This window comes from Fusarium tjaetaba (genome assembly GCF_013396195.1).
Source record: "Fusarium tjaetaba strain NRRL 66243 chromosome Unknown NRRL66243_c0000103, whole genome shotgun sequence".
In the NCBI taxonomy this organism is placed as follows: domain Eukaryota; kingdom Fungi; phylum Ascomycota; class Sordariomycetes; order Hypocreales; family Nectriaceae; genus Fusarium; species Fusarium tjaetaba.
The window spans coordinates 252,743-267,281 of NW_023501299.1; the positions used below are offsets into that span (position 1 = coordinate 252,743).

The 14,539-nt window shown below is 50.2% G+C and overlaps 5 protein-coding genes across 5 annotated transcripts; 2 read left to right on the forward strand and 3 right to left on the reverse strand.

Moving 5' to 3' along the window:
- Positions 1 to 112: 112 nt before the first annotated feature.
- Positions 113 to 1,615, forward strand: FTJAE_5400 (ubiquitin; the record flags this gene model as incomplete). The annotated part of the gene is made up of 2 exons (XM_037351904.1): positions 113 to 486; positions 535 to 1,615. The coding sequence occupies 2 exons, from the start codon at positions 113 to 115 to the stop codon at positions 1,613 to 1,615; spliced, it is 1,455 nt and encodes a 484-aa protein (XP_037207563.1).
- Positions 1,616 to 2,142: 527 nt separating this feature from the next.
- Positions 2,143 to 4,014, reverse strand: FTJAE_5401 (NAD-dependent histone deacetylase; the record flags this gene model as incomplete). Its single annotated transcript, XM_037351905.1, has 1 exon — positions 2,143 to 4,014. The coding sequence occupies one exon, from the start codon at positions 4,012 to 4,014 to the stop codon at positions 2,143 to 2,145; it is 1,872 nt and encodes a 623-aa protein (XP_037207564.1).
- Positions 4,015 to 6,509: 2,495 nt separating this feature from the next.
- FTJAE_5402 (mitochondrial rhomboid protease) lies at positions 6,510 to 8,195 on the reverse strand (the record flags this gene model as incomplete). Its single annotated transcript, XM_037351906.1, has 1 exon — positions 6,510 to 8,195. The coding sequence occupies one exon, from the start codon at positions 8,193 to 8,195 to the stop codon at positions 6,510 to 6,512; it is 1,686 nt and encodes a 561-aa protein (XP_037207565.1).
- Positions 8,196 to 8,539: 344 nt separating this feature from the next.
- FTJAE_5403 (uncharacterized protein) lies at positions 8,540 to 9,145 on the forward strand (the record flags this gene model as incomplete). The annotated part of the gene is made up of 1 exon (XM_037351907.1): positions 8,540 to 9,145. One exon carries the CDS (start codon positions 8,540 to 8,542, stop codon positions 9,143 to 9,145), a length of 606 nt encoding a protein of 201 aa, XP_037207566.1.
- Positions 9,146 to 9,799: 654 nt separating this feature from the next.
- On the reverse strand, positions 9,800 to 11,026 carry FTJAE_5404 (signal peptide-containing protein; the record flags this gene model as incomplete). The annotated part of the gene is made up of 1 exon (XM_037351908.1): positions 9,800 to 11,026. One exon carries the CDS (start codon positions 11,024 to 11,026, stop codon positions 9,800 to 9,802), a length of 1,227 nt encoding a protein of 408 aa, XP_037207567.1.
- Between the last annotated feature and the right edge of the window lie 3,513 nt (positions 11,027 to 14,539).

A 14,539-nucleotide genomic window follows, 5' to 3' on the forward strand; every position in this document is an offset into this window, starting at 1 on the left:
TGTGTCGCCTTTTGCGCCCCTGTCGCTTTGTTACTCTACAAAACTGAGCGAACAACTGACGCTTTGCTATCATCAAAACTCCGTGCAAGCTAATCAGAGGCTCTTGACCAATATGAAGAAACTCCCCTTTAAGCCCACCGCGCTGCGCAGGGCAGCGCCAAAACCAACACAACCCGAGGATTCCAAGGACAGTGACGACGATGGCCTCTCTCTGTTTCGCCGCTCAAAGGAGATGGCGCCTATCATGGCAGCTGATCAGCAAAGGCGTTGGAGGAGACATAGAGAAGCTGAGCAGGAAGCTGAGCGCAAACGACTTGAGGCCATTGGGGAGAAGCGACCGCGAGAAGACTCCTCGGATAGCGATGGGCTCACCAAAAAGGACCCTGGCCCTGAGGTCAGCGATGGTCTACCCTCCTTGCCTGCACGGATAGAGGGGACTCCTGTTACCGATCAGCAGATGACACACGATGGAGCGGATCGCACCAGGTATGCTTGCTAACTAGATCGCCAAACATCGTGTTCTGATTCTTTTAGTGAACTTGTCACTCCTCCTCCGTCAAAACGATCAAGGCTTGACTCAAGCTCGGCCCAGAAGCCTATACTTAGTTCACAACTCGACATAGACGAAGACCCTTTCCCAGATGCATCGCCAACTCGAAGATTGGGGCCAACTCGTAACCGCCCTACTCCAAGTCGAAACCTGAAGACAGAAGATCCCAAACCACAGACCAAACCAACCACGGATCCCATAACGATTGTCTCGGATTCGGAATCCGACTCAGAACCTCCTAAGCCCATGAGCGACCTATCATCGAAGCCGGGAAGTAGCAGTATCGAACTTGCGGAGCGGACCTCTAAGCCTTCTAAGGAGCCAAGCCCACCAGCAGTGGAGGAGGATGAGTTCGCAGAGTACATTCGAAAAGCCGAAGAGAAACGCGCCCGCCAACAGGCCCTTCAGGCTAACAAGTCTGAGGAGCAGTCCAAAGAGGCCTTCAACATTTTCATTACCAGCACGATTCCTCATACTGTACCCCTGCAAGTGAGGTTTTTATTTAACAAACCTCTTCGCATAGCTCGAGATGCGTGGGTTAAACACCAAATGAGTAAAGGTGTTTCCATACAAGCGGACGATGTGACTCTCACCTGGAACAACAAGAAAGTATACAACACTTCCACCCTGATTGGCCTGGGCATTCGCCCGATTGGCAATGGACGTGCTGTGAGCGACGGTCAAGGGTCCGCAGGCTTCAGAGAGAACATGTCTTCGATAAACGTGCAAGCCTGGACTCCGGAACTCTTCCAGAAGATGGAGCAGGAGCAGGAACTCCAGCGGAAGCGTGACGCTGGTGAACTTTCTGGCGAGGAAGAGGAGAAGCCGGCCGAAAGAATCAGATTCGTGATCATGCTCAAAGGACGGGATGTTGAACCGCTGGCTTGCAAAATTCTCCCAGAGACAACTGTGGAAACGCTCATCTCCTACTTCCGTCAACAGCGCAGTGTGGGTTCAGATAAGCAGGTATCTCTTTGGTGGGACGGTGAGCGGCTTGAAGAGCACGTGGAGATGCAGGATGCCGAGATCGAGGCCCAAGACACAATCGAAGTGCATATTGATTGAAGCGAGCTCAGTCGTAGCATGACTTTTGGCATGGTAGATTATTACAGGTGGAAGCGGATGACGGCGCTGAAGGATATGACATGATACCCAGGGAAACCCCTCTTGAGAATTAGCTATAATAATTTCAGCACGCAATTGACGTTGCTCTTTCATTACTCATTCGTTACGCTTCGATAATCAGATTAATATTCGAATCTGGCGCATCTCTTGCCGCCTCTATGTAATTGACCTTGGCTGTCCAGCTGCAAGGCTCTTCTTCCATATAACGCCTCTATTCAACCAAGCCGAACCGGGCACCCGCTGCCTCGGTGTTGACAAAACCTTGGTCCCAAATAATGCAAGTCTGTCCTTGGATAGTAGTATAAGTCATTCGCTGCCTGTGTTGTTGGTCCCAGAGACCGCAGCTTGATATCTGGTATCTGGTATCAGCCAACCCCATACTCCATGAATGCTAAAGAATACAGATAATAACATCGGCTATCTGCACATTGCTGTTCCCTCTAAATACTGTCGTGCTGATTCTGGTCTTAATCGATCAGATGTCGCGTGTTGTTAGGGTACGATCGTGGAGAAATGGTACCCTTCATTTTTGTGGTCGGAGTTGAAGGATAACTAGTTCCCCGTTGACGGACCTTCTCATCCAGATCCTTGGTGTCAGTCAACATCTCTTTATGGGGCGTAGTCGTGGGACGTTGAGAGGGCAAAGGATGGCGATTTTTCCCTCTGCCAGTTACAGTCCGCTTCGTCTGAGGGATTGGCGCAGATCCGTCGGCCTTCTCTTGGCTGATGATATTTTTAGTTGCCTTGAAACTTTTAAGTTGCGCCTCCTTGTGTCCACCTGGGGCCTTTCTCTTGCGCCCGTTTTGTTTAGAGGACCCGCGTTGTTTCGAGAGTTGTGCAGGCTGGTCTGTGGTAACCTTGCCCTCGAAAGATATCGTGGTCTGCATCGTCTTCGCCGAGGTTTTGATCGCTGATATCTTGGGGCTTGCATGGGGCGTTGGTATGCCTTGCACCTGCTTGACCTGCTTCGATTTCGCTGTGCCTTGCTCTTCAGAATGAGGTGAGACAGAGTTGACCGGAATTTCAACAAAGAAGTTAAGGCGTTTGCGATCCTCTTGGCTCTTGGAGAAGTCTTCCTCAGACACCTCATAATCCTGCCCAAGGGTGATATTCCAGGGAGGAAGCGCTGCAGATCGAGCCACGTCATCGCACTTTGATCGTACTACGATGTCCCAGCAATTTTTCAGATCGACGCCTTTGGGTTCATCGTCCACATTAATCCAAATAGCAGTACCGTTCTTTCGTCCTCGTGTGACTTGGCACATCTCCCTCACTAGTCTGCGAGTTCCAGGAACCTTGAGTGTCGTTCCAACCACCAATACAGCATCAGGGCGGGCCTTAAGATCAGCGCTTGAAACATTCCCGATGGCATCCTCGTCTGGGTTGTACTCATTGTAGAGCACAAATCGTGGTCGTAGTCTGCCGATGCCATGGCTTCGCTTCCCAGCATGTGCGGTCCGAACTTCGTCAAGATCTTTACATGTTGGACAAAGTGGAGCCTCTGGGCCGTCAAAAACCTCGCCGTTGAATTCCCGGATATTATTGCATTTGGTGCAGACCATTTTCTGGAGACCACCGTGCAACTGGATTGTAACAGGCCAGGGGCCTTTGGGATTAAGAGGAACCTCGGTGGCCAGAGGCTCTAGTTGGGTGTCAAGGCAGTCGATGTTTTGTGAATAGAGGCGTAATAAGCGGCCTTCTTGAGCCAGTGATGCTAATAGTTCATGAAAAGGTGTAGGTTTTGCGGCTTTCGTCATTGTGGCCATTTCTCTAACCATTGCATGGAAAGACTGAGTTGTGGAATCGTGTTTGTAAACTGAAGCATCGAACAGATGTTTACCAGAGCCCTTGAGGTTATGCTGAGTTTTGACGGTCGCAAATAAGCCAGTGGATGAGCGGAAGTCGGGGATTCCTGCTGAAACTGAAATTCCAGCCCCAGCAACGACAACGATCTTCTTTTTCTTGCGCAATGTGTCAATGAGCCTTTTCAACTGGCCACGGTCCTCGGCAGTGAGTTCATCTTCGGGTTTCATCAAATCTAGGTACTCGGTAGTACGTTCTTTCGGGGGAGATATACGACGCTTTTTGGCTGGCGGTGGACCTGAGGTGGAATCATCGAGTGGTTTGGCGATAATTTCATCTTCAGATGGAAGGTCACACGTCTTGTCTGGAGAGTGCGGGCCCGATGCAGTCGTTGATGGAGATGGATAGCGCTTCGTGGGATCGGGCATGTCAGGTGACGAAGGTAATGATGGTGTTCTGGAGAGGTTGGAGAGTGGCGACGAGAGTGTTGAGTTTTCTCCGTCAGGGACGAAAGATAGAGGGCTCGAGGGACTCATTTTGCTCCTCTTGTTAGGCACCTTAAGCTAGGTATCTATTGTGCGGTAAGAGTCGAGCACCTCCAAACGAAGGGTGAAGTTTTCCGGGAGGAAGGGTGGGAAAGGCGTGTGTTTGCTCCAATTCTACCTCATTGCGCAAAAGATAGAAGGAGAAGTAGCCGGTTGCTTGTCTTTGCCCGCAGCGGGCAGTCGAGTCGGGATGAAAAGCGCAGAGAAGGTGCAGATCTAAGTCCGATGGAAGCAGTCGATGCTCGGTTTTTGATTAAGAAAAGAACCGTAGCTGGTCCTGGTCTGGGTAGGAAAACACAAGTGAACCAGGGAAAGAGCAAAAGCGAGAGAAAATGTTCAATGCTGAGTGTGATTTGAGTACTTAGGTTCGAGTTGAAGGAGGCAAAACAGAACAGGGCAAAGCAAATCAAAGCCTAAACCGGGGGAAATGACGGAAGAGTTGTAGTTGCAGAATGCACCTCAGACCCAGAAAGCGGGTTTCGGGGGGGAAGGGAGTACCGCCTTAGCGTGTAGCAGTGGCTGCAATGCCCTTGTCTCTTTAGTTTCTGCTACAGATGCAGGAGGAGCAACACAACACAAAGTAAAGTACTAACCTTACCTACTGCACCTTCGTAACGTACTCCCGTACTGTTTCTACCTTATGCCAGGGCCCTCGAGTCTCGACTAGCGCTGAAGCCACAGCCACCACTAATATCAGAAGCTTAGGGGAAAAGTGCGCACCCGCACACCCAGATTGGATGACGGACGGAGTTTGGCAGGTGATCCTGGTTTTTGATCGATAAATGGAGTCAAGAGAAACTTGAAAGAAGCCGGCCGGCCTTTATCAACCTCAATCAAGATGGGTCAAGTATATAAGAACTTGTAGTGTGTTCGAGATTGGTTTGTTGATGTTTACCTACTCTACTGAACAGAGAGCAATTAATTAAGTGTGTTCATGTGTCTGAAGAGCGGTGACATCAGCTCAGGCTGTGATCTTATGCTCTGCCCTGTCTTGTCGTGGCAATGCCATTCAACGCTGACCCTTGAAGGTGCCAGCTGGTGTGTGGACCGTGATAGGCTAAAGTATTCTGCAGGCACACGCAACCTGCATGAAAGGCAGCGTGTTAGAGCCAATGGTAACTTAATTGCCGAGAAACGAATGCTAAGGTAAGGTGGTTTAGACCTCCGAATTTCCGGTTTCTACGGTTAGGAAACATTTTCAAATACTGAGGTATTATCTGTATTTATTGAGTCTGGCAGACTAGGCCACACACCAAAATACGACACCACCCCTATCCTCACATTGCCCTTACCGACGGGCTGGTATGATGATTCACTTTAGCTTATTTTGGACTGCATGCAGTGAGTGTGGGAGCCAAATAATGCCCAACGAGTAGCTCCAACTTGCCATTGGATCAGGCAATCATTTTCTCTCTCCTGGCATCCAACACATCATAACACTGACCGTGGATTTACTGACTTCTCTGTACTCCTTATACACGTACGGAGTACCTCTATGGCTCCCACGCAGGTTTAATTGTTTCGGTTTTAGAGTGGTTTCCGAAATCGGCTAAAGCATTTCTCCATATGCATGTAATTTGCGCCACTGTCTGCCACTCATGTCGAAATTGACCGCCATGTGCGAATCCGATTATTTGTGACGCAGATGACGACTTTCTCACGAAGCTCTTTCAATCGCCATATTCACTAATGTCTCTGACTGCGAATCTATAAGGGTTGAATTCATATATTTCTCCATCACAAAGTCTCGAGTTAGTTCCTGCGGTTTTCGCTTATGGTGTGATGCTATCGGACGAAATATGCTATACACTCTCCGTATAAGCCAGTCATAAGCGCATCGGTATCTCGTACCTCGTGATTCACCCATAAAGAGGAAATTCTTTCGAGCTTGAGCTGTGCTTGAGAGTGTGTCTGATGAGTTGTTTCAATGTGGTTTTCATCAGGTAACCAGGTTGCCGAAATCGCGTGTAGCTGACCAAATGAAGGGCACCATGCATCCAATATAAGCAACTAAAGCAAACAGTAGATGCATATGTTGTAGGGCATTGGTGTTTCCAGTGCAAACAAATCAAATGACAACAAGAGATGCCAAATTGAACTAATTGTAGGCCCCAAACTTAGGCAACGTTGCCTCAATTCCTTTTATGAAATAGGATTGAGGTCCCAGTGGAAGTTTTATTGCGTCCCTACAATTCAATCCTTGGTCGGTTGCTAGAGGGACCGTTCACTTTCATGGGTTCTGAGCCACGAACCCCACTAACTTCCACAAGTGGAGATGGCACGTTTCCGCGCAGAAGTACTAGGCGCGATAAGCGCCATGTCCTTGTTTCAACTTAGCGCGCATAAATCAACGACCTGTGGGGACCTTAAATATAGATCTTATGTCACGATGTTCCGCATCAATGCCGAATCTTACAAGCAGAGATTCAGTTTAGTGTCAGACAAGCAAAAACAATATAGTACATTAACGTACAATTCATCTCCTCTTAGTTAGATCCCTCAATTGACTCATCAGATCGAGGCAATCGTGCCGCTCGGACGGGAGTACCAGCCACATCGATCGTCTTTTTCTCCCGCTCACTTCTTGTTCGGTTGATCAGCTCCATGCCGAGAATACCGCTCAAAATTCCGCACAAATGCGATGCGATGTCAATCTTCAACTTGACCGTCTTACCAAAGGCAGCAAGTTGAGGAACGCATATGAGCGCCAGGAAAATGATGCCCGGCACACCGTCTTGGGGTAGCCCAAAGAATCTGTAGCCATCAAGACGATGCTCCCAGAAGTATGCGGCGCAAACACCCAGCGTCGCTGCCGAGGCGCCCAAAGTTGTAACGCCTAGCATGCCTCGCATAGCATATGTAGCCACACTGCCCACAAAGCCGACCGCACCGCAGCCCACATAGAGGGTAAGCAAATTGGCTCGGCCAATATCCTCATGTAGTGCGGATCCAACGAGAAAGAGGGGAACCATGTTCATGAGCAGGTGGCTAAAATACTGGTGAGAGAAGGGTGCAGTGAACATGGAAACTGGCTTAACAGCACCGACAGCGATGATCATGTAGCGGTTAAGTAACCTCCACAGAGGAGGGGCCTTCCATGCTGCCCAGACAAGCACGTTGACAGCAACAATGGCTCCCAGTGTCGCATGTGCAGTAGAGATATCGGGAAAGACACGGTACCGGGGAGCAGGTTCTTCATAAACGGTGCTTACAGCAGCTAGGAAGCCAATGACGAGAGCAACGAGAGTAGCGGAGGGAAGAACCCGCTCCCAGGTCTTGAGTTCTACAGGAGCTTCTAGGTCAGACTGTGCCTTCTTATAGTATTCAGCAATCTTGGGGTTAGCGATCTGTCTCTCCGCTTTGTGGTCGAGATTAGCCAGAGTGCCAGAGTTTACCTCCCCTTTCGCCTCCGCTGCCTTCCGTGCTTCTGCCTCGAGGGCTTCCCTCGCCTTCCGCTTTGCGACATTCTGAGCCCGGAGTTCGTCAAGTTTGCTGTGGCCATACACGGGGTCTGGTTTATAAACTGGAGTAGATGGCTCAGCGGTTGCAGTTTCGGCCTCGTCCTTGTTCTTCTTGGAAGCTTGCTTCGGCTTCTTGGCTGCTTCCTTCTCCGCTTCAAGTTGTGCAAGCTCATCCTCAGCTCGGAGGCCCGCGTTCAGCACTTCATCAACCTTTACTGATTTTCGTAGGTACTCGAGGCCCTTGGCAATCTGACCCTTGGTGTATGAAGATGTATGGACCGAAAAGGCTGGATCGTCGAGAGTCCCAGCAACCCGACGTCCGTGGAGGATTCGCAGCAGTTGGTTCGCTCTTTTCGGATTGATGCCCCTTCCGAACACTTTCACAACCTCTGAATCGCTTAGGTCCTTACTTCCGAACTGAAGTCCGACCTGGTCTCGGTAGTCTCTCGGCAAGTCCTCGTAGTTTCGGATCGTCTTATCGAAGAATATCGTTCGTCGGGTCTCGTACGAGTTATTGTTGTTCCTAAAAACGGTACTTCGACAACAAGTGGACGACGGTATAAGGCCGCTTCGATTCCTTGACGCATAGCTTGAAATCCATCGGGCTGGCGCAAACGGCTGGGCCGCAGAGACTGATGCCTTTGATACTGCTCTTTGGAGAGCAGACCTTAGCAGCACCCTCGAAGAATTGGGGCAGGCGAATAGACTCATTGTGAATGAATGATTGAATGCGCAAGATGCACCCTAGAGAGCCACCGGCTCGAATAAAACCACAGCAGCCACGGCGAGGGGAACAGTCGATGGATTGATGGTGTCTCTTAGTGCATGAATTAATCTTGGACGCATGAGGCCGATAATTTTGGTCACAGCATGTCAAGGATCATCAACTCTAAGGTACGTACTCCGTACCGCCACTACACAGGACGTTTAGAAGCTTGGACCCCACCATTATTCAACTGCCCCGCGGATCTCTTGAAGCTCCCTAACCACCATTACATCCATATCCTACACGTCCCCAACTACACCTCTTCACGCGGCCCTCGTCATATTTGATCATGTCTTCCACGTCCACATCCGCCGACACCACACCAATCGCCCCCGCACGGTTCGCCGCCGCCCTCAAGGACCTTTCGGTGGGCATGCTACACCTCAAAGTCCTTGAAATCCGCAATTCGATCGCCCATCTTCAGTACTCCAACGACCAGCTCAAGCCATTTGCAGAGGGCACAGAGACCACACCGTCCGGTGAATCCTCGGGGCCCGACCAGGAGTGCATCGATGCTATTCGCGAGAACGAACAAGTCATTGATCGCATGGCTGAGCGCATAGCTCTGATCCGTGCAGAGGTGGAAGAGCGTGGACTAGGCTGGACGGAATTCCAGAACCGGGATGAGACAACTAGTAAGAACGATGAAGACGCGGCTGCTGTCAATGGAGATACTCAAGCTAGTACCGCGGCATCTGGCAACGAGAATCGACACGATGCGTGGAACGATGGGACTTTTCAGACGGGGACAATTCGAAACGGCGAGGTGCAGGTGGATCGTCAGGCCGGTCGGCCAGAGGGTGGAAGTCTGAGCGACGAGCAGCTTCGCAGGGCACTAGAGGAACGAATACGAGACTTAGGTACAGACGACAATGAAGGAGGCATGCACCTTTGAGATTGGGAGGCGGAAGAAACATGAGGGAAAAACTACAGCACGGCCGGCGTTTGTGAGATGGAAGGAAATGACAGCATGATACCTGATACCTACAAGGCCGATATGCATAATCGTTCAATCATAGGGAATAGTTAAAATCGGTTCGGCCTTCACTAGGTCGCAGTTCACAGACAAGGAAGTAGGGTCTTTTTGTTAAAACCAATTTTGCTATTTTTCGATCTCAGCTGGTGTTTTGCTGAGGACTTCTGCTTTTAAGGCTGCGTAGTGAAGCCGCAGTGTTATTTATACGTCATTCGACAGTTTGAAAGCACGTCTCGCCGCCGGCCTTTTGGTGCTTCAAAAACCAAGACAAAGAAAAGATAAATCATGTAACCTGCTCCGACGCCCAAGTGCTATGCCGCCCAATGCTAAACCAAAACCGGTCCCATATAAATGCTTATAAAACAAGTGAAACAACATGAGCTGAAACAATGTACTGGAGAAGACGGTGAAGATAACGATGCTAAAGGATACCAAGACATGTGAAACGGAGAAGAGACAAGACCGCAATGAGTTAGGTCGCAAGAGTGAAACGGTCTTGAAGAGGTAATGAGGACGTGGGGTTGTCGTATCTTCTGCGCTGTGGCTTGAGCGCTTGTTTCACGCGAATCCGACTCAGTCAGTGTCGTCACCAACAGGGGAGGCAGCACCTGAAAGCCTCTTGGATCGAGTGGACTTTTGTCGCTTAGATCGCTTCGAGGACATCCGGGTGGCAGTCGCAGACCTTGTGCTCATGATAGTCTCGAGCTTTGGTCGTTGCGCGGCATGTCCCGCACTCGAGGGTGTTCGGCGGGTTCCCGGGTTCATAGCACTTTGCGAGAATGGAATTGGCGTGTCAGAATCTGAATCATCAGAAGAATCGTATCCTGGCGGTGCGGCAACCGGTCGCAGGCGTGTCTTTCGCTTGGCGAAGCCACTATCGAGCGAGTCGTCTGATGTGTCGAATGAAAGGCTTCGAGTTCGGTGGACAGAGAGAGACTGGCTGGTGCGGTTGAGGAAGAGGGATTCGATGAGTTCGGTTTCGGTAGGATTGCTGTTTTCCTTCTTCAGCTTCTCCATGACAAGCTTCTCGTGAACAAGTCGGCCAAGTTGCATATCGTCTCCAACCAATGTCCTGCCGCTCGATTTGCTCCCTGAGCTTCCGGCCCGGCTAACAGGCACCTTGCCTTCCATGACCTTGGCTGGCGGTGGAGGCTGCAGCATCCATTGATGGGCATTTCGCGAAGGAATCTTGCTGCTGACGACGGGAGGGTGGTACTCGTTGATGGGAGGATTCTTCGGAAAGTAAAAGTCGTGCCGTTGCTGTTCTGTTACCTCCTTTTCGAGTCCGAGTGTAGACTCGATTAATCGACCGGCAGAATCTCGTGCTTTTGATATGGCGTCCTTGAACTTTTGGCCGCCCCATTGGCCCCATAGCTCCTCATCCTCTCGCTGATATCCATGTCGCCGGTTCCAATCGTCGGAGAGATTGTCGTCCTCCGCAATGACGGAATTGCTAGCGCCAAAGTTGATGCGGCTCCCTCCTTGATGTGTCTGCTCAGATACGCTGAATGCACTGCTCTCTCCGCCCTGACTTGTGAGGCCACGCTGACTAGAATTCTTGCTGGCAGATTTCTTTTGTGGTAAAGATGGTCCCATACTAATCTCCTCTTGCCAATACGGGTTTGTACTAAACGGTGAGGGATGTTGGTATACATCAGGTTGCTCGCCCACTACCTTGGCCTTCTCCTCGCGCTCCTTCCGAGACTGTTCACGAACCTTTTGCCGATGTCGAACTTGGGCGCATGGCGTGCAGGCAAGAATATAGAAGACAGCGGATTGAATTGCGACGGGAAGAGACATGTTGGTGGCCGTCGCTTTGTATACAGTGTACCGGGCATAAGAGTTGCTTCGCTTGGCCGGCTTTCAACTGGGATGATGCGTATGAAACGACGAGCACGATTATATGAAGAGAACAATGGACAGAGGAAGACGATTGTTACACCAAAAGACACGGAGACATAAAGCAAGGGAGCGGAGAGAAAGGGGTCCAGCCCAAGAATGAGCAGATTGATAGTCGAAGCCGACGAGGATGCCGATGCCGAAGGGTGGACAGCCGAATTGAGAAGGAAAACGAGTAAGGCTGAAAGCAAGAATTGGTGAGGGTGAGGAGGACTCTGGTGTAAATGAGGTTGGACTTGGCGAGATAGATGGTGGTCGTTCTTTTTTTGGGCGCAAGAGGCGCTGCGCCTGTACTGACTAGGCCAACGCCAGCAGTGGCCAGAACGGTGCGCAAAGGGGAATAGAGCGCAACGTAGCGCAACACAATGGCCAAATGGCAAAGAATGTAGGTATGTGAAAGTAGAAACGCTTCGTCTTTGCTTGAAGGTGGCCGTAAAGCTGAAACCGAAGGGGCCGGTCGTTGGAGGTTAAGTTCGTAAGAGGCGTTCCTGAGCGACCGGAGACGTTTGCTGTTTGGGGCTTATTGCTCTGGTGCTCTGCCGATCCCAGTGAGTGAGTGAGCGAGAGAGACAGACGCCAACTTGGCTAACGAGTCCCCCCTTTGGAAAAGGACCCCTTTGGTCCTAAAAGTTGAAGGACAGGAATGTGAGAGAATGAGAATGAGAATGAGAATGAGAACGCAATTCTGTCAACCAAAACAAGTGACAGCTAGCCCTGGAGCTCGTTCCCTTTCCCTTTGTCTCTCTGTTTTAGGGGAGTGATCGACCGACTACCAAGGGTATCGTGGGTGATAAAAGGGGCGCGAGACGACGTTTCACAGAGAGTTGAGGCGGGCACTAGACACTGTAGATAAAACGGGGTGGTCACTGGGTTTTTGTCTAGGTAGGTGGGTAGGGGATTGCACAGGGCACTCAATGGGCACAGATGATAGTGCGGGTTAGTAAAGAGGCTGAGATGGAAAACGGAATGGGTCGACCGTATAACGAGATAACGAGATATGAACGACCAGAGAGTGAAATACGGTCTGAGGGAGCCAGAGCTAGGAAGGAAGGTTCCCCAATCTCATATATTTGTGGGTAACGCAGGGTTTATGACGACGACTGCTGCTGTCGCGGCCCGTCAGGTCAGGTCCGTACGGGATCGGACTTGGTGGGAGGACAGGACAGGAGACGAGGGTTCTTTTAGGGTGGCGGCGGTGATGGACTAAAGAGGTGCTATAGTAACCAAGTCCTAGACCGACTACAAACGAGGTACGATAATACGGACGGATACAGCGTCGACGACCAGTTGGAAATGGCGCAGGCTGGTCGTATGCAGATGAATAGATGAGGTAGGTAGCCTGGATTAGTTGCAGAAGGCCACAGCTGCAGCACGCTACAGTTCTTTGCGGTAAACGTCAAGGATTTGGTCGACGATAAAATGGGGGGCAGGCTGGTAATTAAAGATCCAGGGGAAATGGAGAGGAGTTGTATTGGCAGAGTCAGCCGAGCCAAGACGACAGCATACTACCAAACTATGCAACCCAGCCAGGATCAGAAGAACATTGCCATGCACAATAAGCCCAATTCATTGATTCAAGGTCTTCGGGGTGAAGCCATTTACCATGTTGAATATCTAGTTGTTTCTGTTTCTGTATCAAGGAGACCGGGGGGGAAGAGGCGCACCCATCTCATCGAATACCACATGGATCACCGCCAAACGTGCAGGGGGCAAAGACACAAGGGACCTCCAGCATATGCTCAAGTCCACCAATGATCCAGGTACCAACCTAGAGTCGAGCAGTCGAGGTCTTCCTGTCCTCCGCTACTACATAATAATCCCCCGCTTGGTCGGAGCTGGGTGGGGAACGTACTAATGGACGAGCATGGGTGCAGGAAAGGCATGGATGGATCGAGCGAGCGGGTGCAGCGGCCTGGACCATCTGAGACTTCTTCAGTGCAGGGGGGTTGGGGCTGTTGAAATGATTGGGGAATTCAGAGAGAGGAGTTGTTCTCGGCATCAGCATCTCTGGCTTGGACGGGTAATGTCTACCTACTACGGAGTACTGTACATATCAAGTTGAGGGCCGAATCGTGACGCCCGGTCCAGCAGACTGGGCAGAATTGCTTTACCACAAGCCCAATCAATCAATTACTTGCCGATGCTACCTCTGATGCCATCATTGTCTATCGTAATCAGTCTATAAATGTCCCAATGCAACATCCGGTCTCAGACGGGATCTCCCATTTGTTTGTTTTAGCTGATAACTTGAAGCAATGCACGAAACTCTCGACCGCCAGCCAAGCCACCGTTGCGCGGTAAAAACAAACTACGCTATGTTCTAACTTTTACGCCGAGCAACGTAGCACCGTACCGTACTCTGCAGGTTCGCAGAGTTTAACTAGGGTAGTTAAACTAGGTAATTCGTGACGTCTTTGGTGTTGGTTCTTGACCGCGAAATTCACATCAGTTCAGGCTACCTAGTAGTTGTCTATGACTGGTCCACTCTCAGATAACAACAACTCTCTCACTTGAGACTCAGTAATCCTTGCCAATACCTACATACAGTGGTGTACCACTGCACTACTCCGTAAACTAGCAGCAGATCTGTGTATACGACGTCTTTGTGACAGTTATAAACTACTTAAGTAAGTACTATGTAGTTTGATCAGATAATTTAACGAAAATGTAATTAATTGCCTTCCATACGTTGCCCGATCCCGCAAAGTCAGGAAACGCCTGATAATGAATGATAAGGTCTGCCACATAAATAACTCAAAATGTCTGCAAAATGTCTGCAAAGTTGCCGGCTCTTCCACCCGTGTTCTCTTGTCTTTCGTCATGGATAGATACACTTGGCTTGCTTCCTCATCCCGCAACTGCACGTCGTGCCCCCGCAGCTCGCTTCCGTCTTCCGGCTCGGCCCCCTCATTCTCTTCCTCTCTCTTCGGCCCAATTCTTGCGTTTTCCCCTCTCCACCCGGCTTGGCATCTCCGAACACGATTATGAGCAGACCTATCACGGCGAGAATCGATTCACACCCCAATTCTCTCACCACACTGAACACCATAACATACAGGAATATGCTCGCTTGCAGATACTAGATACAAGTAGTATCTAATTCACACTATCTGCTAACATATGTAAGATGCAACGGCCCAGGTCTGGCGTGCCCTGTAAGTCGATACTATGTAGTAACTTGGTAAATTAGTCCCTGGTCATTCCAATGTACATCCGACAATGCACTATGTAGTATATAGTCGTCTTCAATATGCACGCTACACGCCGCAACATATGTAATGGCCATGCATGGGCCGCATGAAGCGGTGAACAAAGCAGAGCATTCGTGTGATCAGGAAAAGACATATTTGTGTTGAAGGGTGCCATTCTCAATGCCATTGGCTAGGGTGCCTAAGCTGGAGTTGATACAAGCTA